The following is a 17385-nucleotide window of genomic DNA, read 5'->3' on the forward strand; positions in this document are numbered from 1 at the left end:
CTCCCTGACACACATCACTGCGACATGAGGCAAACAGCGAACCGTGCCACGTCGTCGTTGTGCCTAACCACAAAGGCTTCAAGAGCAGCGTTTGAACCGCTTCCCCAGTCGAGCTCGTCCAGTAGGAAACGCCAAAGCGCGCGGAGGGACGCGTCGATGCGTGTCGCTTCGGGAGTGGAGATGGTGTCCGAAAGCCAGATCAGCTGGTCGTAATATGCACCAACGTTGACAAGTCTCGGGTCGGTGGTCGGCGTGGCGGGTGAGAGCCCAAAGGATGAGTTGGGAGAGGTGGAGATCGACGAGGACGTCGAGGAGGATAAGGATGGCAACGACAGAGGTCAGCGGGGCGAGATGACCGGAGCTCACTTGAGGGCGAATCTGGAGCTCGAGAGGCATCGCAGGTTGAGGTGACGTATAACGGGAAAAGGGTATGGAGTAGATGTAGTCCTCATGGTTGGATCGGAGACGCAGCGGAGAGGAGAGAGTTGTGAGCCGCCCCATCGGAAACGCGTGTTGTAGCCCGCTCGGCGCAGCGTGGAGTAACAGATATCCGTGTGGAGGACTGACTAACATACAAAGGGGGTGTGGAGCGGCACACGGCACTCTATTCCGCGTAGGTATCGGAAGCCGTGAAAACGGAGCAGCGCATGTGAGGAGAGGGGATGACCGCGAGAGGCCAACTGCACGTGGAAACGGCACGCCGTTGTGTTTGGCAACGGAGCACCGTGCAGCAGTTTGGACCTCGTTTAGGTTAAATGGATGTGTACAGTACTATACAGGTGACTCGGAATGCTGCGGTGGCTGTCGGATGGGAATGGCACGCGGTCAAGGTGGCTGTCTTGGCATGCCCCTCGTGATCAAGCCGTCATTAGACGCCACGAACCAGCCTCCGACGTCAAGAGAGAGTTTGAGCATCTGTGACAGGTCATCTGCCGTGATTCCTATGATCCTATAAGTATCAATGCAACGTGCATTCAACGTACATTCCATGTCCCACTCGATAGCGAATGTTCTGATCCAGGGAGATCCAGTCACCTAGCACTCGTAACCTTCCTCTCAACCTCGCACCCACCTCAGTACTCCCTGCTCTCAACCTTCCTTCCATTACTGATTATATCTTGGACTGAACTCACTCTTCACTCTTTCTCAGCACTCACTCACCCTCCATCTCCATCTCGCGATCTCCTTCCTCTCTCAACCTTGATCGTGCCTGTCCCTCAATCACCTTCTGTCCCATTCCTCTTCATGGATCCCTTCAACCCAAGTGACGAGGTCGTCGAGGAAATCGATCCGTGGCCACTCTGCAAACCACTGCCCATCCGACTGCCCATCCCATCTGAATGGCGGAAGGAAGGTTCGGTCGTTCCCGGCTTGCTCCACCTCTCTTTCACGCCCGGCCCTGCTCCAAGTAGATCGTCTTCGAGCATAGCAAGCTCTTCTCCAAATCCGCTTTCCTCGAGCAATTTCTCTGCCTACAATCTTGAACTCCGACCTGCCGAGACACCCGATGGATTCTCTGACCCCATAGAGCCTCCCCCGCCAAACGCGACCTTCCCTCAGTCACTGGCCGACGACGAAATCCTCATCACATTTCCGTCGCTTACCCCAAACGGCGTCGCTGGCGTGTCTGGCGTCACTGGGCCCTCCCGTTACCCGACCGCCAATGGGCTTGCGAGCTCCATCGACCTTGACTCTTCTCTCTCGCAGTCTAACCCCGGCTTGCGACCTTGGGTGCTACACCCCCTTCCTTACTCTATTCTTTACTCAGCTGTCTATGGGCCAGGACATCGTTTCATCCCCATTACCCAAGGAGCGGTAGGCCTCTTTACGTTTAACCACATTCTGCCAACTACCCCAGAAGCGCCACCAGGACGACCAAGCTCTGGAATAATGTCCTTTCCAGGAGGTTCCATTTCGCCAAGACAACACGCTTCTGCTCATCACGATATCGACCTGGGATGGAACGTTCTGTGGGCCGCTTGGCCATTTCTCACCCACATGGAAGTTACCTTAATGGAGCTCGGCACGTACTCACTCTCGAATTTCATGGCCTGCACGCAACTGTTCGCCTCCATGAGCGCACAGATTTATTTCAACCAGGGAATGCAACTGCTCATGGTTCGTAAGATTTATGCTCTGAGATTCTGCCAAAAAGGAGGCCACAAGTTCGCGTCGACTTGGGATCAGGTCCGCTCCATGGGGTCCGGGGACAAAGCACGTAGAAGGAGGATGATCGCCTTCATTGCCAAAGCAGAGAGGTCTGCGAGCCGAGTTAGGCAGCTGCTGACCAACAGATACTGTCTCGAGGACCGCTTCGTAGAGGCGCTTCATGAGTATGGTGCCGCTTGGCTCCACACTCTCCCCTGGTTCCCTGAAGGTGAGCTCGAGGGCAGAAATGATTGGTATTGGGAAGAGTGAGTACGTTCACGACGCGATATGTTGACGTATCAAGACGTGGCAAAATCTGTGTCGCTATCGCCCATGCAGGGGCGTTGGGAAGCAAGAAAGGTTCCGACACTGGACAGGCCGTGCTTTCTCCAATCGGCTGGATGGCGATCAAGGCCGTTCTCTGGCAGCCGGCCTTGCATTCAGTCGCCATCATCAAGAATGCCTGTAGGTCTCTAAGACCCTTTCACGCTGACCAGCCACAGGTCTCGCTGCAGAGATCCTTTCTACCTGCATCCCTGACGAGACGGGGCACACTTCCCAGGCAGAGATGTGGAGGCTGCAGCAGACCCTCCTCAATCCAGTGACCTGTGAGGCGTTTCGTGACGCTCCAACAAACATTCACACTGCATTTTTCAAGTGTGGCGCGTACCAAAACCTGTGGATCTGTGGAAGAGAGGATTACTGACGTCTGAGTGACTCATGGACTAGGAAATGGTAGCCTAGTGAGCCAGTAACTTGGCATTCTGTTTGTACTGTAGTTGCCTCTGAGTTTTGCAATGCAATTACAAGTAGCGTTCCTCTGAGTGGCACTTGGAGTTAGAATTCTGCCACACTTGCCAAGATGCCACGCAAGTAACGCAACTCGCACCCCAGTTGACTCTGCTACGTTAAAGCCCCATTCTCGCACCCACTGACCCACCTTCCTCCTTGGTTCACCATATAAGCATTCTCCAACTCAACTACCCTTCTTCACCTTCACCTTCTTCACCTTCATTCTTTCCTCAACTCCCCTTTCGTTGCTCGCTTTCTTGACCTACCCACTTTTCGTTCCAGATGGGAAAAAGTAAACACCACAAGGCAGGGACCAAGAGCCGCCCGGTCAGCACCAACGGGAAGGTGACAGACTTGCTCAACCGCGTCCGCGAGGTCCTCCAACCTGCCGCCCCACCTTCCTCGGTGGACAAGCAACTCGTAGCGCTGGCAGTCGTGGCAAAGGTACCGGATGCGACGGCTACCCTGAACCCCAACGACCTGGGCATCGAGACCGTCTGGGAGGAAGAGCCACCTACTACCAACCCGATGGCCGGTTTGGACAGCCCCATCATCCAGCCCAAGCCGTCTGATCCAATCGAGACGCTCCAGGAGGACCTCGCTTCTGGAACGGACAACCCCACTTTCGGCAATATTATTGACAAGGAGACGCACTCAACCTTCGAGAACGCTGGTACCAAGTTGACTCCAGGTGCCCAGCCAGGCCGCTCTCTTCCAAACAACATAAAGCCAACCATTTCAATACCCCTTAAACCCACTTCATCGGGCAGCCCTACCTCGAGTATCGACACGGATCCGTCGGTGAAGGTTGACAAGGCCCGTCTCGGCGACCGGCCCCTGGCTTGGAACGAACTTTGGGCTGCGTGGCCTATTCTCAGTCTTGAGGAGATCAAAGGAGCAAGGGAGAGCCGACAGCCGTTGGATGTTTTCTGGTGGCGGTAAGTGACCCTCGCAACTGCTACGGAAACTAAGCGCAGTGACTACTGGCACTTGTATGGATACTGCACCTCATCGTAAATCCGCTCCCCCATCAAACTCCACCAGACACACGTCTTTCTCACTCCACGTCAGGCAGGTTCAAGCCTTCCCCGATACTCCTTCCCTCACATTCCAATTATATCTCATTTTTGCTCACCGTAGTGATGGTCTGCTATTGATCCACCCACCTCAACGCACGGCCTCTTATCGCATGTCACCGTGTCAGATTGCCAAGCTCTGGATGGACCGCGGGATGCACCTCCAGATTATCCGGCAAATCTATCAGTTGCGGTGGGTAAATGACGGGGCTCAGAGGTTCAACAACATTCTGGAACTTGTCAAGAGTCTCGAGGAACACAAAGTCGCCCAGCGGCTCAGTCTTGTGCGGCAGACCTTGGGCAGCGGCCGGAAGTACGTGTGATCTCCTCCGCGACGCTGATGCCCAGGAACAAGGACAAGGAGGATTTCGTTCAAACTCTGGTCGAATACGCCAATGCGTTCATGTACACGCTTCCCTGGTTCGAGGAGGCCGGCGCCCTCAACTCCGACATAAACAACCTCATCAAACTGTAGGTGATCCATCGAATACGATGCTAACCGGAGCCGGGGACTGTGTTTCGCTATGATCGCGAGGGCTGCTGGACAGTATAGCTGTCAGCCCACCACTGACGACCGCATCGTCAACATCGGATGGCTTGCGACCAAGGCAGTCCTCTGGAATGCCCAGCGATTCCCAGTCTCCATCATTACGTCTACCTGTTAGTCCGACTTTTCCGGGCTGCTGACCCATCCAGGCCAAGCCTCTCTCATCCTAAATGACTCGTTTCCAACGGCCGAAAATTCAACCCCCCGGCACATCCACGCCCAGTTCTTTGGCGAGCAAATGGACTTCCTTAAACAAGCGACATGCGAACAATTTATTGACGTTCCAGACCACTTGCGTGCCCCGTTCTTCCGGTTCAACATGTACAACGAACACTGCGAAAACTGTTGACGGGCGGCGACCTGTATAATACACAGGCAGCCGATTCACCAGGCCACCAAAGCGACTCGCACTGGTGCCCGTAAGGGTTACCTGACACGTAGATAGCCTTGTTCCCGGTTCCTAATACGTAGTACTGTCATCCTGTAGCGACGAATGAAGATAGTGCACTTGTTCTGCTTGGCCTAGCTTGCCACAACCCCTATTCTACCCGTCCATGTAATTAAGCCTCAATCTCCTGGTTCTCGCGCTTCTTGAGCACGAGCTTCTCGCCCTTGATGCGCTGCCACACGTCGGCAACGTCGTCTGTACGTCAGCCACATCGACAGGTCTGTGACTCACCAACAACAGTCTCGAAGTGCGAAGTCGCGTCATAAGACTTGGTGATGCTGTTATGTCAGTGCATGTCTCCAATCATGGTCTGAACTCACAAGATGTTGTCGCTGGAGCCGTCGGCGGTAGGAGCGTACAGAGGCAGGATCGAGACAAACTTGTCCTCGACCTTGCCAAGGAGCTGGAGACCGGGGAGAATCTCGCGCTCGGGCACCGACGTCTCGACAATGGTTGAGACGATGGCAATGTAGACACCCTCGGCGGCAACGTTGTGAGACGACGAGACGGCGGCGATGTAGATGTCTGATGTCAGCTGCTTGTGGGCTCCCCTCCTTACCGTTCTTACGCCCGACCTGGTTCTGGGGAATGATGATCTGGCACGAGTCGGCGTTCTCAGTGCCCGGGATGGGGTGCTTGAGGATGCAGATGGCACGGACAACCTTGCCGGTCTCGACAACGCGGATCTTGCCGCCCTCAGCCTCCTGGCCGGCGCCAAAGTACGATGGGTCGCCAATAACGCGCTTGGCCTTGACGGTCTCGCCATCCGAGGTGACGCTCACAAACTTGCCGTCGTCGTCGACGTTGACCGAGTCTACCTTCTTCGAGAGCATGTAGGTGCCGCCGTAGACAGCCGAGAGGCGCGAGAAGGCCTGGGGCAGCTCGCCAAGGCCGTAGAGTGGGTAGAGGTAGGGCGACTTGCCGTAGCGCGCCATCGACTCCGCGTAGAGGCGGATGCGCTCCATGGTGGGCTTGGCGGGCTTGGTCTTGTAGCTGGAAGATCAGTTGTGTATCACGCTGTAGCTCACTCGTCGTCGAGCCACAGGGCCATGGCGTGGCCGATGAAGTCCTGGGTGCCGGCCTCGAGGCCGAACTTTGTGAACAGGTCGTTCATGGTCTGAGTGTCCGCGTCAAAGCCTGTGTCGACGTCAGCATTGATCCTACCACGCGGGACCGGCGCGCGCAAGGCCCCACCGCCCGGACCCAGACCCAAACCAAGACCTACCCTCAAGCGTGGTCGGGTCGTCCGGGTTCCACCTCTGGAGGTAGCCAAAGAACTTGCGGGCGCGGTTCTTCTCAAAGAGACCCATGAGTGACGAGCGGATAGCCTCGCTCTCATTCGAGGGCACCTTGGCAATCTTGCCGTCACGGTACACGTAAGAGCCCGCAATCTGCTTGAAGTCGAGGTAGCGTGTCACGTCGGTGTGCACGAGGATCTTGGTGAGCTCACCCGACGCAAGGATGAACTTGGGGATGAGGTCGACGGCGTAGGAGCGGTCCTTGCCGAGGTTGAGCTCCTCAGGCGGGGCACTGCCACGGAACTTCTGGTAGAGCTGGGGTCAGCACGGCATGCGATGTAACGCACCTGGGTGAGGTTCAAGGAGGCGCTCTCGCCGCCGTAGTAGTCGTTGCGGTCCATGTGGAGGACCTTCTGGCCATCGACCGAGAGGAGGCCCGAGAGGATGCACTCGGTAAGGCCAGTGCCCTGTGCGCGCTGTCAGTACGTGTCATGCGCCGTGCACATGTACGGGGCGCTGTCAACTTACGAGAACGATAACCTGGGATCGTCAGCATCGGTTCGGGAGGGGAGGTGGGGAGGGAAGGTGATGTGGCTACGAGGGGCGCGGCGGCTGCCTGTGGCAACGGGAAGGGCGAATGGAGGTGATACTCACGTCATACTCCTCGTCCATGGTGAATTGGTGTTGATGGGTAGTGAATGCAAGTGATGTCAGGGGTTGCCGAGGCTCGAATGGGAATTAAAGGAGGGCGAAGAAGAGATGATAGTAGGGTTGAGAGAGAGAGAGAAAGAGAGAGAGAGATAGAGAGAGAGAGAGATGATATGAGATGTAGATGTAAATGTAGTGTGAGAGGTTGTAGCACCTTTCCTATCCAAACTGTCCAAGTGTTCAGATTGAGAGAGGTTGACGCGGCAGTAGCGCGCAGCCGTTCGCGCGCAACACCACCACCGACGACTTATCCTGGCAGTTCCTGGATTCCTAGAATCCTAGGGCCTGACTTGCGAATAGGTCATTACCACGTGGCCACCTTGTAAAGTGATGCAACCACCCAAGTGGTCTGGCGGAGGTCATTTCGTGCCTGAAATCAAGACAGCTGCTCCAGGGTGAAGGAAAGGAGCCCCTACGTACCGGCTAACGTACGGTGAGGTGCGGAGTTACGATGTGTGGCAATCGTGGCTATGGTGCTATTGAGTGCCGCAAGTCATGTTGTGAGTTGGAAACAGTAACAGTAACAGTAACGGTAACAGTAACAGTAACAACCAACAGTACTGTAAAGCTCTCTATTCCAACTTCTGTTACTTGACTTGGTACCATCTTAGTAACCTATACAACTACCCACTCAAACCGCCTCGTCATTGTACAATCATCATCGACATTCTAACTCACTCCCCACACAGACACATACTCTCTCCCCTTCCCCTTCCTCACTGGCAACAACCCCACCCGACTGTTACCAACCTCTTGCGGTCATCCATCTTGTTGAAAGCCCCGCATCAGCGCAACACCAGGCTGTAACGCTTCACAACACCACTTCCCTCCCTCCACTCGCCTTCCTACACCTTCATCCATCCCATCAACCCACCATGCCACCCGCATACGAGTACGACCCTATGGGCCACCACCTTGTTGAGGGCGAAGAAGACGAGTTGGAACTCTGTACGTTGGACAGCGGGTGCTGTTGAGACAACCATGTCCGAGGGCTGACCGACAGATTCTCCGTCAGAAGGCTCGTCAGAGGCCGACTCTCTCGGTTGGATTGTGAGCCTGTGAACGCGGAGAGGAGCTCACGTAGACTTGGTTCACCACTCACATCCCCGGACACGACTACTTCTGCGAGGTGCACGAGGACTTTATCGAGGACGACTTCAACCTGACTGGTGGGTGCGGCTGGCAGAATGCAAGCTGACGCAACAGGCCTGCAATCGTTGGTTCCCTTCTGGAAGGAGGCATTGGAGATGATTCTGGACGCCGAGTTAGGTGGGCTGGTACCTACAACCGCATCTGACAGGCAGAGGAGGACTCGGCCAAGATCCCAGACGTGTCCATTGTCGAGTCGTCTGCCGAGCTGCTGTACGGCCTCGTCCACCAGCGCTTCATTCTCACCAAGCCAGGGCTGTCGATGATGGTGAGCAGGGCCGCCAGTCGTGACTAACCGCAGTTAGAGAAGTATGAGCAGGGCGACTTTGGCCTCTGCCCACGCGTGTACTGCCACTCCACACACGTGCTGCCGTGTGGCCGGTCCGACATGCCTGGCATCGACACTGTCAAGCTGTACTGCCCGAACTGTAGTGATATCTACAGCCCACCGAGCAGCAAGTACTCGCAGGTGGACGGTTAGTTGGAAAGCCTGGAGCACCGCTGACGGCAGGTGCCTTCTTCGGAACGTCGTTTGCGCCGCTCTTCTTCCAGACATACCCCGAACTGCAGTCTGCGCCATTTGCTCCAACAGAGCAACCACCAACGTCGTCATCGACACCCAGCAACCGCTCCTCGCCGTCCAGAATTGCCGAGTCAATCGTCAACCCGAACGCGTACGGCGGACAGCGGCCCGCCCTGAACAAGGTGTACACCCCGCGCGTATTCGGCTTCAAATTTTCGGAGCGTGCGCGCAGCGGGCCGCGCATGCGCTGGCTGCGCGAGCGGCCCGAGCGGTACGATGAGCTTGAGGACGTCGACTGGAAGGGACGGTGGAAGAAGGGCAAGGGCACGGCGGCCGACGACGAAGAAGGGATGAAGGCCGAGGGCCGCAACGGGCGCCTGTTTGACGACGATGACGATGAGGATGATGAGGAGGAAGAGGAAGAGGAGGAGGCAGCCGTCGCGCCAGCCGCCGGGCGAGTGCGCTAGTGTACTCTACAGCGGCGCTCGTGCCGCGTTCGATCATAGATGCGTCTTTTTAGCATGAGAGTGCGCGTCGCGACTCTGTTCTGTCCGGGTTTCTGTCGATGTGATTTCTGCATGATGACGAGTTGTCGGTGGCAACTGGCAAGTGGAAGCGGAAGCTTTTTTTCAAGCTGAAAGTTCAAACCCTTGTGAAGACAAGTTCACAACAACACACTAAAATGTTCCGCCTAGCACGACTCGCGCCAGATGTGCGGCAGCTCCAAGTTCGTAGCTATACGACAGGTGCGCTCCATCCGACGGCGTTTGCACTGGCCGGTGCACGCGGGCGTCCCTTCAAGCCGAGGCAAGATGCTGATAGCGACCGGCCGCCAAGGCGAGATGGAGGGCGTCCTCCGAGAGAAGGGCCCCGTCCTCTGAGGGATGGAGGACGCTACCCCAGAGATGGCGGGCACGCTCCGAGAGATGGATGGCGGTCCCAGAAGGATAGTGGACGGAGCGGTCCGCCCCGTGGCGGCGCGACTGACCGCGCGCCAAGAGAATGGCAGCCTCGCGGCGGATCGTTTGCGCGCGGTGGAGCTGCAGGCGCAGTGGCTGGCGCTGCGACTCCCTTCCGCGGCCGCGACTCTCGTGGCTCTCGTGACTCTCGCGGCTCCCACCGCCGCTCCGACCGCGACGATCGTACTGGGTACGACCGTTATGGTTCCGAGGGAAGCAAGCGCGAGTGGAAGGTGCGGGGTATGACTCCCCCCACCTCGACGAACCCATACACCCTCTCGCAGCGGGTCAAGAAACACCTCGACCGCTACCCCGACAGGATGACGCGGCCGCAAGTTGACGAGCTGCTCGCCATCGTGCGCGACGTACCCCCAGACATGGCGACTGCGCCAGTATGGAATTTGGTGCTCGCCCGCATGGGGCGGGACGGGTATTACTCGGCCATGTGGAAGAGTTTCAATGAGGTAAGGCTATCAAGGCTACGTGGTTGAGCTAATGGAAGATGAAGAAGCGGGGCACGAACGCGACCTCGCGTACGTTCACTGTCCTGCTTAATGCGTTTGCCGGTGTTGCGCATTCTGGGGTTGTCAATGACTCATTTGCGCCAGCATCCAAGCCGGAGCGGTTGACACTCGAGCGTGTGCGTCGGGTATACGATCTTTCGCAGGCGCATATCCGGGCCATGCTCAAGGCCCAAACAAAGAACGAGGGGAGTAGGGATAACCTCGGCGTAGCGTATCCCGAAGACCACGATGAGATGCCTACCTTGCTCCCGTCCGAGGAGGTGAGCGTATGGCCCACTAATGCGTACCTCAAGTTCTTGGGTCGGTACGGTATGTGGAAGGAGATGGAGGCTGTGTTTATGGCTATGGATCGGGAAGGGCCCCTCGCACCAGATGGAGCGACGTACTATACCATGCTCAACACGGCGAATAACGTCGACCACTACCACCGCTCAATGAAGGACGACAGCCTCCCGGCTATCGAGGTAGGCAGTGTCGGGCGCGCATATTGGGACCAAGCGGTGCGGTCTGGCGTGGAGATCGACGACCGTATGGCCCTCGCTGCGCTGTCCTGTCTCGCAGCAGGAAGTCCTGCCGACCAGCGCGTGGCCGAGGAACTCATCCCGCGCCTCTGGGACCTGTCTGCGCCCGGCCAGCCGGCTTCAGCGACGGGTGCAAAGGGCAAATACTCCCTACCTCGAGCGTGGGACAACCTTCCCACTTTCTCTCTCGACGTGCGCACAGCTACAACTCTCCTCTCAACCATGCGCCGGATGGGCAACAAGTCCCTCGTCGCGCACTATACTCGCCTGATTGCCGATGGTCCACTCGCGCGCAACGCAGACCTCGCCCTACTTAGGGTCTTCATCCACAACCTGGCCTTTGCCGGTGACGCCGACGGCGCATCGACCGTCCTCGAGACATTCCAGCCTCCTTCCGGAAGCGACGGATGGCCCATCGACGTCTATCTCTCAGTCATGGGGGCGGCCCGCTGGGCCGCCGACTGGGACATTGCCCTCTCGACTTTCCGGCGCATGGTCGCTCTCCCACCTACCGCCGAGGGCGGGATCGGCAAGTACATCTGGAAATCACCCAATGGCCGCCCGCAAGACGTGCGTGGTCGCCCATGGGTCCCGCCACGCCCTCACCCAGTGAACCCCACTGCGATGGGTTTGTTGTTCAAGACCGCACTGGCCGCTGCCAAGTCGGGTATCAAGCCCCTTCGCGCCGCGACTGATATTTACGAGTTTTACGGCCCAGACACGTTCTTCGAGGTGCGCACGAGCGCAGGAGTCGTGGATATGAACGCGGGCGAGGCTAAGCATTGGGACCTTAGTCGCCGGGATTACGGGTTTATTGGGGATGCGGTCGAGCTTGCGCGTGACCTCGAGGTCGCGGCTGAGCGGTTGGCCGAGACGCCACGTAACACCGAGGATAGGGAGAAACACGAGGCCATGAGGCGGGACGCGGCGCGGGTTGTGCGTATTTGGGGGAAGAAGGTGGAGGAACGGGGAGATAAAAAGCCCAGGCCGAGGTTCTTGCGTTCAGTCGAGTAGTTGCGAGAACAGACAACAGACAACAGACACTCCTCATATCATTGCATTGTACCACCATTCATGCACTCATCATTCCAGCGAGCAAGATCCGCTTACGAGCTTACGAGAAGCGTTTTGCAGTAGACATACTACGCAACAGACAGAATGCACATATGCATGATGCCATCACCAACTCTACTTCAGATCTCAAGAAAAGTCCTGCGCGTCGAGCTCGCCGAGAAGCATGTTCGAGTCCTTGGACCCCGTAAGGATGATGGGTTCCCTACTGTCAGCTGCGCCAAATCTCCAAGCTGAATCATAGACGTACCGAGGATGCAGGTCGACGCCGGTCACTGCGCCCTTGTGGCCGGGAAGTTTGTACAGGATCTTGCCCGTCTGCACATCCCACACCGTCACCGTACGGTCTCCGCCACCCGCTGCTATCCGTTGTCCCCCGTCGTGCTTGGACCACGCACAGCGGATCAGCGTCTGCTCAAAGCCCGACGGCGCGCCCGTCAGGCTGCGGTACACGCGCATCGGGTCAGACGAAAAGGGCCGCACGTCATAAATGATGAGCGCAGAGTCGAGCGAGTACGTCGCAAGGTAGTGGCCATTGGGCGACAGCGCCAGCGAGGTAATCAGAGGTCAGCTCAGGAACAACAAACCGAGCTGTGCGTTGCAGACAAGTTTCGGGGTGTGTCGACCAGCGGCGGTACGGCCTCAGCACCCGCCACCTGATGCCCGAACCCCACCTCGCCTCCTCAATCCACTCACAGTGTCCGTGTGTCCCTTCAACGAGTACAGCATTTTCTCTGTCCGCAGATCCCACACCTGTGGTCAGCTCGGGTGAGGAGATTTCTTAGCTCACCTTCACCTCGTTGTCGACACCACCCACGAAGCACTGATTCCCGTCGTGGCTCCACTCCACCGCCGTCACGGGACAGTCGCGCTCGTCGTCAAACTCCGCCACTGGGTCCTTGGTACCCAGCGACAAGTCCCACACGCGCGCAATCCCGTCATCCCCACCAGTCAACACCAGCTCGTGCCCTCCTGAGATCGCCACAGCAATCGAGTTGAGCGGACCAAAGTGCGCGGCGTACTTGGCTACGCGCGAGCCGTCCTCCAGGTCAGTCGCGATGAGGTACCCGTCCGCGCCGCCAGAGTAGAGCACCCTCGAGTCGAGTGAGAACGCGATATCCAGCACGGCCTGCTTGTGCACGTGCGGGATGAGACCATAGTTGTCATGTGGGGGGTACGTCTTCCACAACGCTGTGTGTCAGTGGGAACTGAGCTAGAAGATGGCGAAACAGGCTCACAGATACCACGATCAATGGAGCACGCTGCGATCGTTTCCCCTCTTGGGTCAAACTTGCACGCTGTGATTTCGCCCTGCACGTCAGCGAGTGTCGAGGACGACTAGACCAAGCAACGCAATTGCCTTCCCTACTCACTCCGTGGGCCCCAGCCAAGGACACGATCGGCGCCTCGAGTCCACTTGTACGCTTAATCGTGCGCACCAGCGCATTCTTGCGCTGCCCCTCGCCCGACGACGCAACAGTCAGGGTCATCGTGTTCTCCTCGTCATCGTCCTCGACGCGCGCACGCTTCGCAACAGCCATTCCAGGCCCCGAGGGCGGAGGGGACTTGCGGACCGACATGTTGGGCGAGCAAGGTGCAAAAACGCGAGGAAGATGGGTGGTGGAACGGTGATGGAGGGGAGCTTATCGCACGCCGAGTTACGAGGTTAAAGCAGTAGCTATTGCGCTGCGAGTGGTGATTTCGAGGGACGGATCAAGTGATGGGGAAGATGTATGGATGTGTTGCTATCGTTTGTCGAGTGATGGTCACCCCGAGTGAGTTGTTGGTGAATTGGTGAGAGGTGGATATTATAATGGGGAATGTCAAATAAAGAATTGTCTTTAACGGGATCAAATGTTGTTGTTTGAGTTGGATCCTTCCTCCCTGCCTACTCCCTGCACAAGCCACTAGTTGGGCGGCGACTTGGATCCACAGTCAGTCATCAATCCCGATACCTGCATCATCCATCCTCGTCCACATCAACCACATCTAGTATCATCAACTTATATCTGCTGGCCCATTGTGGCCCGACGCGGCCATACTCTCACCATTCACGCCCGCCGTCAATCCTTAAACGCCTCGGCGCAGCGTGAACATGGCCACGCCCAAGCGGCGGACCGCGTCGCGTTCCGCACCATCCTCGTCGCGTAGCGCCAGGACCCCAACGCGCGCCAGAGCTGCAACGAGACAGGGGTCAGTTACGCCGCGCAAAGGAGCCACAGACGATTTCGCCTTGGACCCGGCATTACTCGATGATCACGACCGCGCTCTGCAGGACGACATCGACGCCGAAGGCGAGGTTGACGACGGGGTCGGGTACTATTACCCAGTGAGTCGCGCCCATCGCTCTGTGACACACGGCCTGTCACAATTTTCTGACAGTCACCAGCCAGAGGGATATTACTACCCTCCTGCCGCGGACACCGCGCCTGATCCCGCCTTCGTCGCTGCTAGTGCGCCGCCCGCCGTCGAGACCCACTTCGCCGCGAGTGCCGACCCGTTCATGGAGCTCCATCTCGCATCACCTTCGGCGCGTCATTCACTCCCTCCCCTCCAGTATGACCTCGACTCTTTGCGCAACTCTCTTGCCCCGTCACCACCACCGATGCCCTTGGGAAACGGCGTGGCCGCGAAGCGCAAGAGAAGCCGCCTCAGAAAGCACCCAATCGAGCCGCTTGCAAACGGTGGCGACCACACACCCAGAGCAAAGCCGAACGGCAAGCTCGCAAAGGAGGGCTCAACTGCGCCGCGCGCGAATGGCAAGACCTCCGGCAAGCCCGTCATAATCAGAGAGGAGGTCTGCGGCTTCTGCCAGCAGCCCGACTACAAGAACGAGAGTGGCCCGAAGGAGAAGCTCGTCAGTTGCACGATGTGCGGCCGGAGCGGGCACCCCATATGCCTCGGCTTCACCCACCCCAAGATCAAGAAGAAGATCATGAGCTACCCGTGGTGCTGCATCGAGTGCAAGCCATGCGAGTCATGTCGTTCGCAAGGCGACGACGTGAGTCTTGTTGTACAGCTTGAACTGACACCAGAACCGCTTGCTCTTCTGTGATGGGTGTGACCGGGGCTGGCACAGCTATTGCCTTGTGCCGTATGTGCTTGGGTGTCTTCACAGCTGACGTGAGCAGGCCATTGAAGGGACCACCCCAAGGCGTGTGGTACTGCAATACTTGCGCCGTCGATTTCAAGGGCAACAACAAAGCCTCCACCTCCACCACTCCTGTACCGAAGACATCAACACCGGCTCACAAACTTGCGGCGTCATCGAGGAAGGGCAAGGAGCGTGCCGTGGACACACCTCTGCTTGAGGTGCAGGCGCCCACCCCGCGCGACCGGAAGCGCAAGGCCAACACGACCTTATCCCGCGACGACACTCCCCTCAGCGAACCGCCATCTAAACTTCGTCTGAAGCCCAACGGTCACCCGAAAGACCGTGACAAATCACGACGCTCCCGCGACATATCCAACCCCGAAGCCTCCATTTCTACGTCGCCGTCAGGAGGCCTGGTTCTCAAGCTGCGAGTCCCCAGTGCATCGAGACGCGACGTCGAGATCGAGGAGGAGCCGGAGGAGCAAGTGCCCTATGGTGGCGTTATCGAAGGAGATGATGCCGACACCTCGCGAACTTCGATCCTGGAGTCGGACAAAGTGCTCTTCGAGAAGAGCCGCAAGGCAGCCGAGAACAGGCTAGGAGGGCCACCGTTGCCGTTGTGGGACCCACAAGCAACACTATCATCCCCTGTGCCATCACGACCTTCGACACCGGGACCTTCGAAGCCGGGAAAGGCGCTTTTCAAGGTCAGTCCTGGGACGCCCACGCTCTCGACGCCAGGCTTCGCCACACCCACAGCTGTCTCTGTCGCAATGCGACCCTTGCGTGACCGTGTGTTGCTCCAGCAGAGCGCGTCAACGAGCAACCTGCCAACGCTCGGCAATCTGGTGTCCCCAGTCAGCGCACCTGTCACTCCCAGCGGGCACCCTGAAAAGATCAACAAGATCCGTTTCGGCGTCTACGACATCGACACCTGGTATCAGGCCCCTTATCCTGAGGAGTACGCCCAAGTGCCCGACGGACGCCTATGGCTGTGCGAGTTCTGCCTCAAGTACATGAAGAGCGGATTCGTTGCTGGTCGGCATAGGGTGAGCTTGGCGAAGATGCTTGAATGCTGACGAACAGATGAAGTGCAAGGCGCGGCATCCTCCTGGCGATGAAATCTATCGCGACGGGAACGTCTCGGTGTTCGAGGTCGACGGCCGTAAGAACAAGGTGAGTTGGACGCTTGACATGCACTAATCTGTGCAGATCTATTGCCAGAATCTATGCCTGCTGGCGAAGATGTTCCTCGACCACAAGACGCTGTACTACGACGTTGAGCCGTTCCTCTTCTACGTCATGACTGAGGTTGACGATCTCGGAGCGCGGTTCGTTGGGTACTTCTCCAAGGAGAAGCGGAGTCCGGACAACAACGTCAGCTGTATCATGACGCTGCCAGTGCGCCAGCGTAAGGGATGGGGCCAGCTTCTCATCGACTTCAGTGGGTTAAGTAACGGCCGCTGAGCTGACTCCAGGCTACCTTCTCTCAAAGAAGGAGGGGCGTCGAGGGTCACCGGAGCGTCCGCTGTCTGGACTGGGGTTGCTCAGTTACCAGAGTTACTGGCGCAACACCGTGTTCCAGTACCTACGAACAGCCACTGGCCGAATTCAACTGAAGGGTGAGTTGACATGTGGTGCTTTTCCTAACCCGTCTAGACATTGCGAAGGCCACCTCGATGACATTGGCAGACATCTACACTACTCTTCGGGACAACAACATGATCAACGTGTTAGAGACTGCGGCACAGACGCCAGTCTCACGCCACAAGCCGCGTCGCGGACGGCCACCGAAGAAGCCGCGGCCACGTCCCGAACAGTCTCAGTTCGAGGGCAAGGACAACAAGATCGTAGTGCCGAAGCGCTACGAGATCGACCCAAACCAAGTGGTCATCGAGGCGGTCCTGCAGAAGTTTGAAGCCAAAGGATATCTCAAGCTCCGCCCAGAACGCCTGAAGTATACGCCTTTCCTCACAGCGCGCGCCCCCGCTCTTCGCTCGCTCGAAACCACAACCACAGCGGACGAAGACGAAGACAGCGAGGACGAGGAGTCTCCAACGCCGTCATCCAACAAGGAGATCATTTCGACGCCGGCTGAGCTCGACCAAAGCGACACCGAGGACACTCCAGACAAGGTTGCCGCTGGAGAGGACAAGGCGACTTTGCAGCTGGTTGCAGCTCTCTCAGTTTCGCCAGTGCGCTCTTTGAGAAAGCGGTCAATCAACAGCAGCAACCCGAGCCCTGAGCACTCGGCTAATGCTCTGCGCAGCACCATCTCAGCGAGCCCCGCGAACGGACGTCGGCGGAGCCAGCAAGGAGATGGTTCGAGAGCAGCGTCGCCGCTCAAGGCTGGCGCAGCTCCTGTACCGCCGCCGCGAAAGCGGCTGATCATCGAGAGTGACGACGACGATGAGTCGACACAGGATGCGGGGGTTGACGAGTATGCGGAGGGAGAGGAGGATGCTGACGGGGAGGACGAGTACGTGGAGGAAGTGGATTAACTGTCTGTAGCATCATCAGCGAGTGTCTGATGCCATTCGTATCCTGTATTCTTGAGCTTGCTTGACATTGCGTTTGTGGAACAGAG

The 17385-nt window shown here is 57.7% G+C and overlaps 6 protein-coding genes across 6 annotated transcripts; 4 read left to right on the top strand and 2 right to left on the bottom strand.

Annotated features, from left to right (window-relative positions):
* Positions 1-3222: 3222 nt before the first annotated feature.
* On the top strand, positions 3223-4681 carry CcaverHIS019_0110340 (uncharacterized protein; the record flags this gene model as incomplete). The annotated part of the gene is made up of 5 exons (XM_060596606.1): positions 3223-3878; positions 3918-3953; positions 4081-4329; positions 4365-4487; positions 4522-4681. 5 exons carry the CDS (start codon positions 3223-3225, stop codon positions 4679-4681), a joined length of 1224 nt encoding a protein of 407 aa, XP_060453582.1.
* Positions 4682-5123: 442 nt separating this feature from the next.
* GDI1 (uncharacterized protein) lies at positions 5124-6921 on the bottom strand (the record flags this gene model as incomplete). Its single annotated transcript, XM_060596607.1, has 9 exons — positions 5124-5206; positions 5243-5289; positions 5332-5536; positions 5571-6004; positions 6040-6148; positions 6237-6564; positions 6597-6716; positions 6778-6789; positions 6904-6921. The coding sequence occupies 9 exons, from the start codon at positions 6919-6921 to the stop codon at positions 5124-5126; spliced, it is 1356 nt and encodes a 451-aa protein (XP_060453583.1).
* Positions 6922-7832: 911 nt separating this feature from the next.
* Positions 7833-9096, top strand: CKB1 (uncharacterized protein; the record flags this gene model as incomplete). The annotated part of the gene is made up of 7 exons (XM_060596608.1): positions 7833-7905; positions 7961-8007; positions 8042-8126; positions 8164-8226; positions 8262-8374; positions 8408-8582; positions 8618-9096. 7 exons carry the CDS (start codon positions 7833-7835, stop codon positions 9094-9096), a joined length of 1035 nt encoding a protein of 344 aa, XP_060453584.1.
* A 215-nt stretch (positions 9097-9311) lies between these two features.
* CcaverHIS019_0110370 (uncharacterized protein) lies at positions 9312-11647 on the top strand (the record flags this gene model as incomplete). The annotated part of the gene is made up of 3 exons (XM_060596609.1): positions 9312-9356; positions 9573-10052; positions 10091-11647. The coding sequence occupies 3 exons, from the start codon at positions 9312-9314 to the stop codon at positions 11645-11647; spliced, it is 2082 nt and encodes a 693-aa protein (XP_060453585.1).
* Positions 11648-11833: 186 nt separating this feature from the next.
* On the bottom strand, positions 11834-13284 carry CcaverHIS019_0110380 (uncharacterized protein; the record flags this gene model as incomplete). The annotated part of the gene is made up of 6 exons (XM_060596610.1): positions 11834-11909; positions 11955-12115; positions 12401-12457; positions 12495-12895; positions 12943-13015; positions 13078-13284. The coding sequence occupies 6 exons, from the start codon at positions 13282-13284 to the stop codon at positions 11834-11836; spliced, it is 975 nt and encodes a 324-aa protein (XP_060453586.1).
* Positions 13285-13799: 515 nt separating this feature from the next.
* SAS3 (uncharacterized protein) lies at positions 13800-17299 on the top strand (the record flags this gene model as incomplete). Its single annotated transcript, XM_060596611.1, has 8 exons — positions 13800-14033; positions 14094-14705; positions 14740-14798; positions 14836-15847; positions 15885-15974; positions 16011-16242; positions 16277-16420; positions 16458-17299. 8 exons carry the CDS (start codon positions 13800-13802, stop codon positions 17297-17299), a joined length of 3225 nt encoding a protein of 1074 aa, XP_060453587.1.
* Positions 17300-17385: the final 86 nt, after the last annotated feature.

This window comes from Cutaneotrichosporon cavernicola (assembly GCF_030864355.1).
Source record: "Cutaneotrichosporon cavernicola HIS019 DNA, chromosome: 1".
In the NCBI taxonomy this organism is placed as follows: Eukaryota; Fungi; Basidiomycota; class Tremellomycetes; order Trichosporonales; family Trichosporonaceae; genus Cutaneotrichosporon; species Cutaneotrichosporon cavernicola.